The 18,813-nt window shown below is 46.2% G+C and overlaps 1 protein-coding gene across 2 annotated transcripts in view; it reads right to left on the bottom strand.

Moving 5' to 3' along the window:
• The window catches only part of FAM124A (family with sequence similarity 124 member A), a 66,981-nt gene that overhangs the window by 29,584 nt on the left and 18,584 nt on the right, over nucleotides 1-18,813 (bottom strand). For both annotated transcript variants that reach the window (XM_040426041.1, XM_040426042.1), the window contains exon 2: nucleotides 11,524-11,555. In XM_040426041.1, the coding sequence (XP_040281975.1) occupies nucleotides 11,524-11,555 (32 nt within the window). The remainder of the gene's footprint in view (nucleotides 1-11,523; nucleotides 11,556-18,813) is intronic.

Here is an 18,813-nt window from a genome sequence, read left to right as displayed (position 1 = left end):
TCCTTTCTGGCTCATAGATGGACGTCCAGAGTGCCCCCCCCCCCCCCTTCCCCCAATGATGACAATATGCCCTAATAGGGTATATAGACAATCACAGTCTTCATAAGACAATCCCTCTAAACCTCGAAGGTGTTATCCAAAACTTAAAAAGACCTCAGAGTGGCCAACCAGTGGTGGGATTCATACAGGATGTTGATGCTAGAACATCATGGAGCTGCAGAGATGGCCGGGGATCAATTGAGCGAAAGTCAGCGGCAGGTACCAGGTAAGTATGAACCCCACCAAGGGTTGGTCACTCTCTGCAGACTTTTAAGTCAGTAGCCTATTCAGAAGACCTGCCATCTCATCCATGAATTGTTATAGTCTATATATACACCATATATTTAAGGGACTACTATGTAGAAAACAAAGCTTGGTTCTAGAGGAAGAAGCTATTTCTGATGATATCTTTACTTTCTTTTGAGCAGAAATCTTCAATTTGTGACCAAAACAGGAAGACCTCAAATCTCAGGAGGAAGCTGAGCAATCACTACAGCTTCACCGTTTCCCGGGGAGCTTCCCTTGGACACACATTTCTAGGTACATAAGGGTGAGCTCTGGGGAGTGCTCTCACCAAATACATGTCACAAATAAGCAATGTCCTATCGGCACATATTCTTTTTACTGCTTTCAATACGATGCCCCTCTGTCCTGGGTGGAAAAATCTGGCTGGGGATATTTTAATTGTCCAGGCAGCCGGTACTTATCTTTGCACTGATCGAGCAGCTGTGGGAGCGGGGAACCCGCAGTCAGTGACGGTAGGGCTCCCCATAGAGGAGGAGCAGACGTTTTTTACTGTTCCTGCATTTCCCAGTTCTGTGTATACAGATAGGAGATAGCAATGCTGCTTCCTGCTCCAGATCGCCAGAGGATGCGTGCCTCTGCAAACTGCTGAGTCTTACCAGACCCAGATCAGCTCTTGTACAACCTCTCTGGTGGTTTGTATTCCCCCCGTAATTGGAGTGAATAGGTCAGCCTCAGTTACAGGGGAAATCAGCAAATAAGAAAAAAAAAAAAAAAGTTACATGTCCCCTAATCATCTTGTATGACCTTATAGGGGACACAATGTGTAAAATAAAAAAAAAGCCATTATATGCCACCCTGCTTGTAGCTTTGCTCCTGGTAGCCATAACCCATTCATCTCATATAGCAAATTATATATATATATATATATATATATATATATATATATATATGTCACCATTAAAAAGCAAACTAATCTGCAGGCAGCATGTTATAGAGGAGGAGCTGAGCAGATTGATATATAGTTTTGTGAGAAAAGATTCAGTAAAACTTGTATTTTTCATTTAAATTCCTGCTCATTCTGGGCTTTCAAGTCAAGGAGACAATCCTATCTGTGAATGACAGCTATCTCTGGAGTCCAGGGACGGTCCTATCAGTGACTGACAGCTATCTCTGGAGTCCAGGGACGGTCCTATCAGTGACTGACAGCCATCTCTGGAGTCCAGGGACGGTCCTATCAGTGACTGACAGCTATCTCTGGAGTCCAGGGACGGTCCTATCAGTGACTGACAGCCATCTCTGGAGTCCAGGGACGGTCCTATCAGTGACTGACAGCCATCTCTGGAGTCCAGGGACGGTCCTATCAGTGACTGACAGCTATCTCTGATGTCAAGGAGGAGGTCCTATTTGTGAATGACAGCTATCTCTGGAGTCCAGGGATGGTCCTATAAATGATTGACAGCCATCTCTGGAGTCCAGGGACGGTCCTATCAGTGGCTGACAGCTATCTCTGGAGTCCAGGGACGGTCCTTTCAGTGAATGACAGCTCTCTCTGATGTCAAGGAGGAGGTCCTATCTGTGAATGACAGCTATCTCTGGAGTCCAGGGACGGTCCTATCAGTGATTGACAGTCTTCCCTCTATGACTGTATACAGAGAGAGCTTCCTAAAGCATCAAAGAAAAGACTGCTCACAAAGACTGAGCTGAAGGGAGCTTTGGCTTCAACACTGTTAAGGGGGCACAGCCATGCTCACAAATCCAGGGTAGCAGGGTATAACGCTTTTTCAGTGGGTATTGACTAACACCCAAATTCAATAATTAGAAGGGGTGTCCACATCTTTATGACTATATAGTGTACTGTATATACAGGTCCTGCTTTATATACACATGAGGAAAGAGTCACCACGTAGCATCAACATCAACATAAAAAACTTTGGAGGCTACTTTCACACAGGAGTGCAAACTTCAGAGAAAATCTATAACGGAAAAAATAGCAGGTGTTCTGGACCCACTCCTCGTTTTAAATTAGAACCTGATGCAAAATCCTGACCTTAGGGTACATCCACATGGGGCGTAAAAACGGTGGATTTTTTGCAGTGGAACTGCATGTGAGAAATCAGCAGAGGAGTTTAAAAAAAAAAATGTCTATATACCAGAGAAGACTCTCTGCAGTGAAATCTACCGCAAACCAACAGCATTTATGCACGGAAATCCTCTCCAAAATGTGCACGACTTGGTGCAGATTTTGCAGCTCCAGATTTCAACTAGACTTTAGGGTACGTCCACAAGGGAAGTTATGTGAGGAGAAAAAATTCTGTGACAAATCAGTGGCAAAATCTGCACAAGTTACAGGTGAAACGCGAAAAATTAGAATATTGTGCAAAAGTCCATTTATTTCAGTAATGCAAATTAAAAGGAATTGCATTAATGCTGCTTAAAATTAGAATATTGTGAAAAGGTTCAATATTCTAGGCTCAAAGTGTCCCACTCTAGTCAGCTAATTAATCCATACCCCCTGAGCAAAGGGTACCTCAAAATTGAGACTTTGGGGTTTCATAAGCTATAAGCCATAATCATCCAAATTATAACAAATAAAGGCTTGAAAGATCTCGCTTTGCATGTAATGAGTCTCATATATTAGTTTCACCTTTCAAGTTGGATTACTGAAATAAATGAACTTTGCATGATATTCTAATTTTTCGAGTTTCCCCTGTAGATACGGATTAGAGTCGAATGGCTCTTTCACGCGAGCTGATGCCATGCAGGTAATCCACTGCGTGAAAGAGAGTCAAGCCCCGCTCCGGACAGCAGAGACACGGAGCAGTAACATGACTGATAATGCTCCGTGCCTCTCTGTGATCTTTTTGCTACAAAATCACGGTGAGATAAAGTTGTCACTGTGATTTTGTAGCAAAAAGGTCACAGAGAGGCACGGAGCATTATCAGTCATGTTACTGCTCCGTGTCTCTGCTGTCCGGAGCGGGGCTTGGCTCTCTTTCACGCAGCGGATTACCCTTTAAATGTAGCCATGTACATCTGGGTATTTATTTATCATATTGTGCGGGATGTTTTTAACTTTATTACAGTTTTTTTGTCTGTAGTATATACTTGAAGGTGTAGCCGCCTCCAAGTCTGAATGCACTCCTATGATTCCTACCTAAGGAGTGTCCGTCTCCAATGCACTTTTATTATCCCACCTATTCCACAGGCTGCTTTGCTTAGGTGGTACATACTGTATAGCTGTACATGCTCTTCCTCTCATCGGATGCTTGACTGCACATAGAGGTAATAAGTAGCAGCACACTATATGCGCAGAATCTGCTCTCCTGAATGTAGGAGCCCAATGGCATTGCAATAGGTTTTAGAGTAGGTTTGAGCCTGACTGAGATCACCTTGGTGCAGGTAGGTGGGCACAGATGTGTTTGGTCAAAATATATTGGCTGAGAGCCTCAGATTTTATCATATCAGAATGAGGTTTTAGTCTATATATATATTTTTCTATCTATTGTTATGCGAGTGCTACAATTTTTTAGCAATTTCTTTTGACTTACATTCTGCTGCAGATTTATTGCAGAACTCACTCTATGCATTGCAAGGGGGGAAATCTCTGGTCAAAATCCAAAACATAAATTGACATGCCTTGGATGTAAACTCCATACCTCTGGTCAATTTCCATGAGGATTTTTTCTGCAGAACGTGGATGAGATTTGGTCCAGTTTCCTGATACAGTTTTGGCAGTCAAAATCAGGAGTGGATCATAAAAGGAGAGAAAATATAAAAAGGACAAATACGACTGCTATTTTTTTAAACTCTCTTTTGGGTTTGACTTCCAAAACTGTATCACGAAACCTGACTGCGTGTTTCTAATACACTTGGCATTTTATGCCCACAAAATCTGCAGGATATCCTGTGTGTGTGAACAGTTAGACTCTCTGGGACGTATCACTGGGTCAGTATTGTAACCCTCCAGTCACTTTGTATTCTTTGTGCATTCTGCATGTGATGTGACCAGTGTAGACATGTTGCAGGGATCAGTATGTAACCTGCTCGGATAAAACTTCTTTTGTCTTGTGCTAGCAAAGCCTTTATAGAAAAAAACTGCCCAGCTCTTCAGTCCTGATGGATGACGTAATGCGGAAGCACCAAGATGACTCCGACTGTATAAAATGTAGCTGTCAGCAATGCAGCACACTTGCTGAATGGAACCCGTCTGCTGTCGCCATCATGTCCCATAATTACTGCTATTCAAGTCAAACCAGGCATAAACCGTAGTGTAATGTATCATTATCAATGTCATCTGCTACTCTTTCCAGGACACTGCTCCTAATGTCATATACAATGGATGCCAGAATGGGAATAATCTGTTCTGCACAGAAATCAGGGTGTTAGGCGGACATTTTTGTCTAATATTCATATCCAGCATAAAAAGGTGTTATCCCAGATGAAAAAAAAGAAAAGAAAAAGTAGTATTTAATATATAAAACCATTATTAGAACTATATTAATGGCACAAAATACTGCTCTCTGGTGTAATTTTCACCCTCTTTATCTTCTTTACTTACCTCTCTTGTACTTTCCCTTTCTGTAGGTGGACAATCAAGCACCTGCATCTTCCAGGAGCACATTGCAGTCAGATAGCAGTCTGCTCTTCTTAACCCCTTCCTCTTCAGTCCCTCACATAAAATGCATTTAGAAAGCCTTCAGAACCTCACTTTTTTCACATTTTGTGGTAAAAATAAAAAAGTTCTGTTCTGCAGTCCGACAAAAAAAGATAAAAGATGTCCTATTCTTGTCCTTTTTGTGGGATACGTTTTGCGGACTGCAAAATACACACGGTCGTGGGAAAGCACCCTAAGAAGTAGGGATGAATAAATGAAAGGTGCCTGCTCCTCTATTTCTAGAATTTAGAGAACAGATGGAGGGAAGCTACTGAGCATGTCAGGCCACCACTGACTGCAGAAGGTGGACCAGAATTTTAGCCAGACTAAGTACAGTAGGGGGCGCTACCAAAGAAAACATTTTAATATAGGTAAATAAAGCTAAGGCTACGTTCACATCTCCATTTAGGATATCCGGCTGCCTTATCCAATGCAAATGATGGCTGTTTGCCAGAAGAAAAAAAAAATAAAAAAGTTGCATGCAACTATTTTTGTCTGGCCGAAACCTGGCATTTAACCTGTGTGAAGTTGGCACCCCATGTTTTTAAATTTCAAAAAGAAATACACCATTCGTTTGTGCTGCGTTTGTGCCGCAAAAATTAACGTTTGCGCCGCTTTGGTTTCCGAGATATTGCACGCTTGATTTGCTGAAACCCTGCCCACTTTCCACCCCATGTTTTTAACCCTGACCCTAGACACCCCAGGTGTGCTGCAGCTTGCCCCCCTCCCCCCCACAACTTTTTTTGGGGCACAAGCATATTATTTTATTTTTTTCTGCGTACGCTGACTGTGGCCGGGACTCTTAGCGTCCGGCCACTGTTAGCGCATCGCACACACCACCGCTGATCAACTTCGGACGGTTGATCAGCGAGTTAGAATTAAAAAAAAAAAAAATTTTGGTGTGTTAGGTTTAGGATAAGTTCGCGAACACCCGTCCCCCCCCACACACACACACACCAAATAAAGTTTATCACGCACACACACACTCTCCCCTATGGCCCGCCGGATGTTCTCGGCTGAGGAGGCATACGCCCAGCTTGCCTCCGTGTCAGAGAGCCCCAGTGAGGACGAGGATGACCGCACTTTCCTTTTGTCATCCGCATCCTCCTCATCATCTATCGATGATGATGAGACCCCAAGGCGGCAGAGACACCGCCAGGCGGAGCAAGGGGACCGCCATGCTAGGGACCCTGTGGCCCACACTAGTACGAGAAGCTCTGGGGCTCGTACTAGTTTTCCAGCCCACCAGTTAAGTCCACCGGAGCCCCCTACTGGTGAACTTGTCTGGTATACCCCAGAGCATTTTGAGCCCGTGATTCCTGATTTCGTAGGCCAACCAGGATTCCAGATTTCCACAGTGGGCTTCACTGAATACGACTACTTTAGTCTTTTTTTCAGTGACCACTTTGTGAATCTGATGTTGGAGCAGACGAACCTGTACGCCCAACAGTTCATTGCTCAACACCCGGGCTCCTTTTTGGCTAGGCCCGGTGGCTGGACTCCGGTCTGTGCAGCCAAGATGAGGACGTTTTGGGGCCTCGTGCTGCATATGAGCCTAGTCAAGAAACCTAGTGTCAGGCATTACTGGAGTGGGGACGTCCTCTACCATGCCCCACTTTACAGTACGGCCATGACACGCTCCTGGTTTGAGGCCATCCGGAAATGCCTGCATTATGCAGATAATGCAGCATGTCCCCCCCAAGGTGATCCTGCCTATGACCGCCTGTACAAAATCAGGCCAGTCATCGATCATTTTGGGGCCAAATTTGTGCAGGCCTATGTACCTGGAAGGGAGGTCGCGGTTGACGATTCTCTCATTGCTTTCAAGGGGAGACTCATTTTCCGCCAGTATGTTCCCTCTAAGCGGGCGAGGTATGGCGTGAAGTTATACAAACTTTGCGAGAGTACCTCAGGGTACACTTACAAGTTTCGTGTGTACGAGGGGCGAGATTCCCGTATTCAACCCCCAGAATGTCCCCCCACTCTGGGTGTTAGCGGGAAACTTGTGTGGGACCTTATGCACCCACTGCTAGATAAAGGTTACCACCTGTACGTGGATAAATTTTATACTAGTATCCCCTTGTTCCAGTCCCTCGCCGCCAGATCCACGTCTGCTTGTGGGACCGTGCGGAAAAATCAACGCAGCCCCCCTACCCACCCCCTCCAGGTACTTATCCCCAGGGGTGCGACCCGTGCCCTTACCAGTGGAAACCTGTTGCTGGTCAGATATAAGGACAAGAGAGATGTCCTTGTACTGTCCACAATTCACGGTAACGGCATCACCCCTGTCCCTGTGCGAGGTACTGCGGAAACGGTCCTCAAGCCCGATTGCATCGTCGACTGCAATCGGTATATGGGAGGAGTTTATCTATTTGATCAAGTCCTCAAGCCATATAATGCCATGCGCAAAACCCGGGCATGGTGCAAAAAAGTTGCGGTCTGCTTGGTGCAGGTTGCCTTGTACAACTCTTTTGTGCTGTCCCGGAGCGCTGGCAACACAGGGACATTCCTTCAGTTCTATGAGGCAGTCCTCAAGGACCTGATCTTTTCTGACCGGGAAAGAGCAGGCCGGAGTACCTCGGGAACTGGAGGCGCCCGGATCGTCCCTGGCCAACACTTTCCGGGTGTGGTCCCCCATACTGGAAAGAAGGGACGGACCCAAAAAAGGTGCAGAGTGTGTCACAGGAAGGGGATATGGAAGGACACCACTACTCAGTGTGACACGTGCCCTGATCATCCGGGCCTCTGCATTGACGGTTGCTTCAGGGAGTACCACACTTCCATGGGGTACTAAATTTATGTTCCCCTTCCCCAATTTAGCCACTGACAATCGGATAAAAAAAAACTATGGTTCTCAGACTTGAGACACAAACTAAAAAAATATTTTTTCAAAAATATTTGGTAAAACGAAAATAAATAAAAAAAAGTAGACATATTAGGTATCGCCGCGTCCGTAAGAATCTGCTCTATAAAAATACCCCATGACCTAATCCCTCAGATGAACACGGTCAAAAAATAAAATAAAAACGGTGCAAAAAAAAGTTTTTTTTGTCACCTTACATCACCGTTGCACCGTTGCACCGTTTTTATTTTCTTTTTTGACCATGTTCATCTGAGGGGTTAGGTCATGGGGTATTTTTATAGAGCAGATTCTTACAGACGTGGCGATACCCTAGATGTCAACTTTTTTTTATTTATTTTGGTTTTACTAAATATTTTAGAATTTTTTTTCTTCGTTTTAGTGTCTCAAGTCTGAGAACCATAGTTTTTTTTATCCGATTGTCAGTGGCTAAATTGGGGAAGGGGAACATAAATTTTGTACTCCATGGAAGTGTGGTACTCCCTGAAGCAACCAATAATGCAGAGGCCCGGATGAAGAGGGAACATGTCACACTGAGTAGTGGTGTCCTTCCGTATCCCCTTCCTGTGACACACTCTGCACCTTTGTTGTGTCCGTCCCTTCTTTCCAGTATGGGGGACCACACCTGGAAAGTGTTGACCAGGGACGATCCGGGCGTCTCCAGTTCCCGAGGTACTCCGGCCTGCTCTTTCCCGGTCAGAAAAGATCAGGTCCTTGAGGACTGCTTCACAGAACTGAAGGAATGTTCCTGTGTTGCCAGGATCTGGCGGCGAGGGACAGGAACAAGGGGATACTAGTATAATAGTTATCCACGTACAAGTGGTAAGCCTTATCTAGCAGTGGGTGCATAAGGTCCCATACAAGTTTCCTGCTAACACCCAGAGTGGGGGAACATTCTGGGGGTTGAATATGGGAATCTCGCCCCTCGTACACACGAAACTTGTAAGTGTACCCTGAGGTACTCTCGCAAAGTTTGTACAGCTTCACACCATACCTCGCCCGCTTAGAGGGAACATACTGGCGGAAAAGGAGTCTTCCCTTGAAAGCAATGAGAGACTCATCAACCGCGACCTCCCTTCCAGGTACATAGGCCTGTACAAATTTGGCCCCAAAATGATCGATGACTGGCCTGATTTTGTACAGGCGGTCATAGGCAGGATCACCTTGGAGGGGGACATGCTGCATTATCTGCACAATGCAGGCATTTCCGGATGGCCTCAAACTGGGTACGTGTCATGGCCGTACTGTAAAGTGGGGTCTGGTAGAGGACGTCCCCACTCCAGTAATGCCTGACACTAGGCTTCTTGACTAGGCCCATATGCAGCACGAGGCCCCAAAACGTCCTCATCTTGGCTGCACAGACCGGAGTCCAGCCACCGGGCCTAGCCAAAAAGGAGCCCGGGTGTTGAGCAATGAACTGTTGGGCGTACAGGTTCGTCTGCTCCAACATCAGATTCACAAAGTGGTCACTGAAAAAAAGACTAAAGTAGTCGTATTCAGTGAAGCCCACTGTGGAAATCTGGAATCCTGGTTGGCCTACGAAATCAGGAATCACGGGCTCAAAACGCTCTGGGGTATACCAGACAAGTTCACCGGTAGGGGGCTCCGGTGGACTTAACTGCTGGGCCGGAAAACTAGTACGAGCCCCAGAGCTTCTCGTACTAGTGTGGGCCACAGGGTCCCTAGCATGGCGGTCCCCTTGCTCCACCTGGCGGTGTCTCCGCCGCCTTGGGGTCTCATCATCATCGCTAGATGAGGAGGACGCAGATGACAAAAGGAAAGTGCGGTCATCCTCGTCCTCACTGGGGCTCTCGGACTCGGAGGCAAGCTGGGCGTATGCCTCCTCAGCCGAGAACATCCGGCGGGCCATAGGGGAGTGTGTGTGTGTGTGTGTGATAAGCTTTATTTGGTGTGCGTGTGTGTGGGGGGACGGGTGTTCGCGAACTTATCCTAAACCTAACACACAAAAAAAAAATAATTCTAAATTCTAACTCGCTGATAAACCGTCCGAAGTTGATCAGCGGTAGGGTGTGCGATGCGCTAACAGTGGCCGGACGCTAAGAGTCCCGGCCACAGTCGGCGTACGCAGAAAAAAAAATAATAATAATATGCTTGTGCCCCAAAAAAAGTTGTGGGGGAGGGGCGGGAGGGGGGCAAGCTGCAGCACACCTGGGGGGTCTAGGGTCAGGGTTAAAAACATGGGGTGGAAAGTGGGCGGGGTTTCAGCAAATCAAGCGTGCAATATCTCGGAAACCAAAGCGGCGCAAACATTAATTTTTGCGGCACAAACGCAGCACAAATGAATGGTGTATTTCTTTTTGAAATTTAAGAACATTGGGTGCCAACTTCACACAGGTTGGCATTTATGCCGGAAAGCGGTGGGATCACCGCCGGACCTCATTGCAGTCAATGGGGATCCGGCAGTGAAGTGGAGGATCCCGCAGGCTTCTCTGTGCCGGAACAGCCTGCTAGTTCTGCTAAAGGAAATGTGAATGAGATCTAACAATAATTTTAGTGCATGTATATTGCAATAATACTATTCATTAAATATCTCTATTCATTACATGGTGATACTTTTCGTGGGATAACCCCTTTAAGAGATAGCGGTAACATCCTACAATATGAGCCCATGAAACAGATCATTAAGTGTAAGGCAGGAATAGAACAAAGTCGATAAACAGGGTTATTTTTAACAATGCTCCTTTAAGCAGATTTACCTATCCTCTCTCATTAGCTCAGAGACACGATCAGGAATTAGTAAGTGAAAACCGAAAACGGCTTCGCTACTTATGCAAAATTGGGATTATTATGCATCATCATGGAAGGTCCAAACAGAACCATCAGCTTTCCTGTGGTGGGCTTTAAACGGACGACCGGGATTATCCATAAACAGCAGGTGAATGATTTATTGCTACAGTCAGAAATACTTGGCGAGCGGCAGGAATGCTGAAGACAATTGAATGTGGCTGCAGTACTACTTGATTGATCATTTTATATCCACCGGCGACCTTCCACAGTCAAGGGCTCATGCACGCAGCTATAATACAGATCCAGGCTGTATGGACTCGCTGCCATGTGCTTATATTGAGTGCCTCTCGTTTTATACACAGGCACATACAGAACTTTTTCATCTTATGGATTTATAATGAATCCATGAAAATGACAAATTGTGGTATGTTCCAAAGCATTATGTAGCATTATAGCATATCTAAGAGAGTGCATTATATCGTAGCACACACACACAGCGACTATGGGTCATTAAAGGGGTTTTCCGAGAGTTTTTAACTGACGACGACCTATCATCAGTATCTGATTGGTAGGGGTCCGACACGGGACCCCCGCCAGTCAGCTGTTTGAGAAGGCACCGATGCTCCTGTGAGCGCCACGGCCTTCTCTGTGCTCATCAAGCACATTGTATAGCAGCTATGCTTGGTATCCCAGTGAAGTGAAAGGGGCTGAGCTGCGCCTAGGCCATGTGACTGACGAACGTGACATCACATGATCTAGGCAAAGCCGCTAGAAGGTCGTGGCACTACTGAAAGCACCGTTGTCTTTTCAAACAGCCGATCGGTGGGGGTCCCAGGTGCTGGACCTCCACCGATCAGATACTGATGAGGTCATCAGTAAGAAAAATATCTGAAAGATCTTTTAATGCAATTAAATCTGGTGCAACTTTATACCAACATCTTTTTTTTAAAGATGAAGTATGTACAAATATACTTACTACTTGTAGAAGACATGCGGCTGTAGTCTGACCTGCAATGCAAACACAGGACATGGTCAGAATGCTGTAAACTCATTGGGGCTCATTCACAAGTGTTAGCTTTTGGAGGAAAAAAAAAAGCCCTAATGTAATGTTTATAAATGACACATATGCCTGTGTAGCAGGGCCGCACATACCACTGGAGCAGAGGCCCTATAGGCAAGGGGGGCCCATGCCACGTTAAAAAAAGGTCACTAGGGTTACCTGAAATTATTCATGCATTACTAGAATGATAATAAGGAACAAGGAGCACCATGATGAGACTCTCACTCTTGCAAAATCAACTATTAAGGCTAAGTTCACACGAACGTGTGTGATCCGTGGCCGTATTGCGGCCCGCAAATCGCGGGCCGCAATACACGGCCACAGTTCCGTGTGAATTCCGCATCACGGATGCGGACCCATTCACTTCAATGGGTCCGCAAATCCGGAATCGCGGAACGGCCGCACGGGACCCCTCGGAAGCACTACGGAGTGCCTCCGTGGGGTTACGTCCCGTACTTCCGTTCCGCAAAAAGATAGAACAAGTCCTATCTTTTAGCAGAACAGCCGGATCGCGGACCCATTAAAGTGAATGGGTCCGCGATCCGATGCGTCTGACCTACGGCCGGCGATCGCAGCACAGGCACGGCTCACACACGTTTGTGTGAACTCGGCCTTACACAAAGGGCCCATCTACTCTTTTTGCAGAGGACTCTCTACTGTCTATGTCCACCCCTGGTGTGTATGTTTAAAGGGGTTTTCTGTGATTTTACTACTGATGACCTATCCTCTGGATCTCGAATTGCGCAGGGGTGCACTATGTTTAGCCAAATTATAGCCTAGCTGGTCCCAGCAATACCAATGCTGTTTATGAAGTAAGCTCTACAAGTGAAGCAGAGAAATGTGGGGTGGGGGTGGCATATTAACATGTATGCATAGTAGTATTGTTAGGACAAGTAGATTGGACAATTGGAACATGGGGCAAATAAAGATTTAGAGGCTTTTCTTTAATGCATGGCAAAAACCAGACCATAGCGCGTTCACATCACCGTTATTGTTGTCCATTAGAACATTGTTAGAACAGAAAATAACAGAATCCATAAGACGGAAATCAAAACGGAAGCCTTGAGGCATTCTGTTTTGGTCCATCATAATAGAAGTCTAGGGGCAACGTGGGGTTTCGCTCTGGTAGATAGGGTAAGCGGGCGCAGTACAGAGGCAAAATAAATACAAGTTCTTAACTTAAAACTTCAGTGTTTATTCACACTTGAGGCAATTGCACAAAACAGCACGTAACTTTGCAGTCTTGGTGTTAATTCACACACAATGGAAAGTTCATATAACAAGTCAGCTTGCTGGCAGTTCTGTCTCCAGTAGTCCACTGCAGGATTTTTCCCCAGCGTGCGGCTCTCAGCCCGGCACAAAGCCTCAGATCCCAAAAACAGAGACATCTCTGCTGAGCCCAGCTGCCTATTTAAGGACAGCCAGGTGCTGCCAAAACCCAGACCGGCACTTAAATTCCGGTCCAATATTTGACCTCACCTGGCTGGAAGCCAGCCCAGCCGCGCATGCCGGGAGGAAAATACCTGCCTTGCCAGACACAACCCCTCACTGTGTCACAGCAAGCATAACGGATCCGTCTGGTTTCTGTTATGCAGGACGGAAAAAAAGTCCTGTCGAAAGGTGGAAACCAGACAGATCCGTTATGCTTGCCCATAGACTTCTATTGTGACGTATCAAAACAGAGTGCCTTTTAAAGGCTTCCGTTTTGATTTCCGTCTTATGGACTACGTTATTTTTCGTTATAAAACGGACAACAAAAATGGAATTCATAACGACGATGTGAACCCAGCCTTAGTTGTGAGGTCTAATGTCTCTGTGCCAGCGAGTTTTACGTGAGGCCATTTGACCTCCCTGGACTGTGCGTGACGGGTAGAAACAGGGGGGATAACATAAACTTGCACACAGTGCCTTGGTGAGAATGAAACCCGTCATCAAGTACTTTAAGGAGGTGGCGTTAACCACTATATGACCCTGCCTGCCACCCAAAAAGTCATTATCATTACCCCTTTTCAAACCCACAAAACCTGCCAGTCTCCGGGGGCGGTTTATAAATCTCTCTTTGTGCAGAAAGCAACCCTAGATACAAAATATCTAGCTTTTGTTGTTGAAACTGGACCGGCAGCTTTAATGTAGTCAGAGCCAGACCTGCGGAGCAATAATCCTGGTTTTGTACTTTTCACAGAACAATGGCACTTCTCTCTCAATGGTTTAGTCAGGTACTTTTTATATAGACAATATAAAAATAAAAATAAAGTGCCCTTGAAAGCTGAACTAAAACTAAAGGGACCTTGATGCTGAACTGCTGTGTTTGTATAAAGGAAAGGCCTGAAGCGCGTTGTGAGTTCACGCTGTGTTCTCAGTCAATCATGCTTATAAAACAACACTGGAGCTTGGAAGACGTTCAAATAATAAGGAGCAGCATATCATCTATCCTGTATATGGAGTGAAGTGTGCCAGACTTATTAAAAGATCCACGCCTCAATAAATGTGGCACATCCTGGACTTTCCCCAATTCTGGAAGTAAACTCTATGCCTGCTATGAGCAGAGGTAAATTCGCCCACCTTTTCAAGTTTTGGAGACATGTAAAACATTTTTTGGGAAATTTTGCGCTTGGCGAATAGTAAACCCATTGCTTTGAAACACCGTAGGCTACCTGCACACGTTGCAGTTTACATGCGTTTTTTCTGCGCGTATTCTCGTGTGGAAGAACCGCAGTGTAATAGAATACCAGCAAAGTATATGAGATTGGATAAATCTCATATACACTTTGCCTTTTTTTCCCCCGTGAGGATTTTGAAATCCGAAGCATGTCAGTTCTTCGTGGGGATTTCACCCGTTTCAATGCAAGGGGGAGATCTGCAGAAAATCCACATCAAAATGCGCCAAGTAACACATGCGCTAAAAAACCGTGTGTTTTTTTTCGGTTTTAAAACCTGCACCCATTTGCAGGTACTCAAAGGGCCTATTCACACTGAAAACGCCTCCAAACAGCCTCCTATTCATTTTAATGGGAAGCAGCACTTTTCTTTTTTTTTTTCCCCCATGTGAATAAAAATAAAAAAGGAAAAAAGAAGCAGCATGGGAAGAAGCAAAAAAACATGATGTACGCTCTGTAATCGTCCATTGCAAAAAACGCGAGCAGAAATACAGATTTGCATTGAAGTATAGACCCCCAAAAAACATGCCTCAAAACCGCGTAAAAAAAAACACTGAAAAAAAAAACCCAGCTTTTAGATCTGCGTAGATTCCGCTCTGACTTTAAAAGCGTGTTTTCAAAATCCATTGTGTAAACGAATTCAGATTTTTTTTGGGGTACAACAATGTATACTAAGCTGAACAGCCATTCCAGGCAGTTACAAACACAGACAGGATGTATAAAAAGGCTCTTCAGGCCACGTTCAGACTTGTTGAGGATTGTAGTGACAGATCCGCAACTAATTACAGTTCACTGTAATTGAGCTGAGTTTTTAAAACCCTAAACACATGCTTCTGAAAAAAGTCTGTTACAGACTGAGCTTTCTTCAGGTACAAATAACTTGTTGCAGTTGCTGATAGCCAAACAGCGTTCACGCCGTTTGGACATAAAAACTATATTTATTCAGAATTGCTATGAATAAGCCGAAAGCCCGACGTGCGTTTTGCAAGGTCTCTACGCCCCCTGGAAGAAGCGCACCTTGCGAAATGCACGTCGGGCTTTCGGCTCTCCCCAAACTGGTTGGTATTCATTATTACAGGTATTTTGCCTCTTGTATTTATGCTCAGGGTGTGGTTGGTTGTCAGCTGTGTTGGGTGTCGGATATGCCACCACATACCGTATTTTTCGCCCTATAAGACGCACCGTCACATAAGGCTACTTTCACACTGGCGTTTCTGGGTCCGCTTGTGAGATCCGTTTCAGGGCTCTCACAAGCGGCCCAAAACGGATTAGTTTAGCCCCAATGCATTCTGAATGGATAAGGATCCGTTCAGAATGCATCAGTTTGCCTCCGTTCAGTCTCCATTCCGCTCTGGAGGCGGACACTAAAACACTGCTTGCAAAGCCAAACGGATCCGTCCTGACTTACAATGTACCGTATTTTTCGCTTTATAAGACGCACCTGATGATAAGACGCACCTAGGTTTTTGAGGAGGAAAATAAGAAAAAAATATTTTGAACCAAAAGGTGTGCTTTTGGTAGCTTTTGAACTAATGGTGGTCTGTGGATGACACTGTTATGGGGGGTTGGGGATCTGTGGATGGCGCACATGGGGGATCTGTGGATGACACTTATGGGGGGATCTGTGGATTACGCACTGCTATGGGGGGGGGATCTGTGGATGACACGGATGGGGGGGGGGGATCTGTGGATGACACTGATGATGGGGGGGGGATCTGTGGATGACACTGATGATGGGGGGGGGGATCTGTGGATGACACTGATGATGGGGGGGGGGATCTGTGGATGACACTGATGAGGGGGGGGGGATCTGTGGATGACACTGATGAGGGGGGGATCTGTGGATGACACTGATGGGGGGGGGGGGGGGATCTGTGGATGACACTGATGGGGGGGGGATCTGTGGATGACACTGATGGGGGGGGGGATCTGTGGATGACACTGATGGGGGGGGGATCTGTGGATGACACTGATGGGGGGGGGGATCTGTGGATGACACTGATGGGGGGGGGATCTGTGGATGACACTGATGGGGGGGGGGGATCTGTGGATGACACTGATGGGGGGGGGGGGATCTGTGGATGACACTGATGGGGGGAGGGATCTGTGGATGACACTGATCGGGGGGGGGGATCTGTGGATGACACTGATTGAATGTTTAACAGTTGCGGGGCCCGGTGTATTAGAGTAGAGTCACTGCACCGGGCCCCGCCTCCTCCCTCCACACTGTCACTGATACTTCGCTGGCCGCGCTGTGCAGCATAGCGGCCAGCGAAGTATTCGCTTTATAAGACGCACGGCCATTTCCCCCCCCCACTTTTTGGGGGGGGGAAAGTGTGTCTTATAAAGCGAAAAATATGGGGACGGATCCGTTTTCACTGACACAATATGGTGCAATTGAAAACTGATCCGCCTCCCATTGACTTTCAGTGTAAGTCAAAACGGATCCGTTTGCATTATCATGAACAAAAAAAAAATAAATGCAAATGGTAATGCAAACGGATCCGTTCTGAACAGATATAAGCGTTTGCATTATAGGTGCGGATCCGTCTGTGTAGATACCAGACGGATCCGCACCCAACACAGGTGTGAAAGTAGCCTTAGACGCACCTAGGTTTTAGAGGAGGACAATGAGAAAAAAAAATTTTTCATTACACCTCAGGTCAGACCACCAATCAGACCCCCAATATTAATCAGACCTCAGCTCACAGTCCTCCATGCCTCATATCAGCCCCCAGATAGAGATATATATATATATATCTATCTATCTAATTTCAGCCCCCAGCCATATATATAATCAGCCCCCATCCATTATTCAGCAGCCCCCCAGCCATTATTCAGCAGCCCCCCAGCCTCAGATCACAAAATAAATAAACCACTTACCTCTCCTGCTCTTGGACGCGGCGGCTCCTCTCCTCCAGCGGTATCTTCTTCCTCCTGCTGTCGGCTGTGCTGTGAACTGGCGCGCACAGAGTGAGGTCACAGAGCGCCCTCATGCTGTGTGCAGCCACTGCACAGCCGAGGACCAGGAAGCGGTGAGTACAGAGCCCTCACCGCTTCCTGGTCCTCCGGTACTAATGAGCGCTTCCATAATGGAAGCGCTCATTAGTATTTGCCCCATAAGACCCAGTTTGAGGGGAGGGAAAGTGCGTCTTATGTGGCGAAAAATATGGTGTACCCTGCTATACCTAGTTTTTCACACAGTGAATTTTGCTGTTCACATTGAGTTGCAAAGGGAAATTTTTCCTGGGATAAGGGGTGATCCATTTATGTGGTAGATGATTTATGTTTGTCACCCCACTATCAATACCTGTTATCTCCACACTACTGTTATTGTATTTTATCTCTGTAACGGTCACGTCCACACACACACACAGTGGGAAGGATAGTGACCACTGCGCTCCACCCTCACCCCTGGCCCTGCCTACTTGCCTCACGAGTCCTGATGACAGGGGACAACTGGACGACAGTCCCTTACTTAGGATATGTGCAGGGAAGACAAACAAGACAAAATACGGAACGTGAACAGACCGGGTCAAAACCAAGAGAGCTACGCAGTACAAAGGGTTAAGCAAAGAATGGTCAGGAGAAGCCGGGATCAAATACCAGGAGAGTAGAGAAGTACCAGAGGAGTCCGCAAAGAGTAGTCAGGTGGGAGCCGAGGTCACAATACCAGGAGGGATGCGCAGTACAGGAGGAGCAGGCAGAGGATCGTCAGGGAGCAGGATCAGGTGAGTATTCAGTAGTCCAACAAATAGCCAGGAACCTAGAATTAACAGGCAACCTGTGGTCAGCAGGCTGCCTCTATTTATAGTGGGGTCTGAAGGTCATGTGACGTGGCCAGCGTCACATGACAGACAGACAGACAAGTCGAGCACCGAGTGATCAGCTCGGCGCTCAAGGCAGACCTAGGAGCAGGGAGCCTCCCAGCCAGCAAAGCCGCCCTGGGAACGAGGCCAAACACAGATCCTCGCTCCCGAAGCCAAGCATCAGGTCTGCGGCTGACGGGAGACCGAGTGCGCCTTCGGCACCCCGTGACAATCTCATTGATCAGCACTTTCAGTGTTGGATTAACTGTTGATACAATATGTCTCAAGTTATGGTTATATACCTATGAACTATTTATTACCACATATTACCTCTGCTTTGGGTTTTGCCTGTTTTCTCTACTATTCAACACTCCCTGCATGTTTTACTTATTGTTGTATTGACTAATAAAGATGTTATTTTTGTATTCATCTATGTGTGGTTTTGATTACTTTTAGGTTTTCCAGAAAAAATACTGCAGCATGCTGTGGTACTTTTTCCGGTCAAATACCGTACAAGGGACAGAACGGAAGACATCCTGATGCATACTGAACGGACTGATGCGTTTTTTTCCAGTACTGAGACCCTTTACCGAATTTAAATCCCGGCAAAGAATAACGCTAGTGTGAAAGTACCCTTAGCTTGGCAAAAGAGATATTCGCCCACATTTGTTACCAACAGTGTATGCTGTGGCAATGAAAAGAGAATAGTTTGCAAAAATGGCACCTAATTTATTATAAAG

Source organism: Bufo bufo, chromosome 3 (assembly GCF_905171765.1).
Source record: "Bufo bufo chromosome 3, aBufBuf1.1, whole genome shotgun sequence".
In the NCBI taxonomy this organism is placed as follows: Eukaryota; Metazoa; Chordata; class Amphibia; order Anura; family Bufonidae; genus Bufo; species Bufo bufo.
The sequence above is the reverse complement of the archived record's forward strand: the minus strand, read 5'-3'. Positions and strand labels throughout refer to the sequence as shown.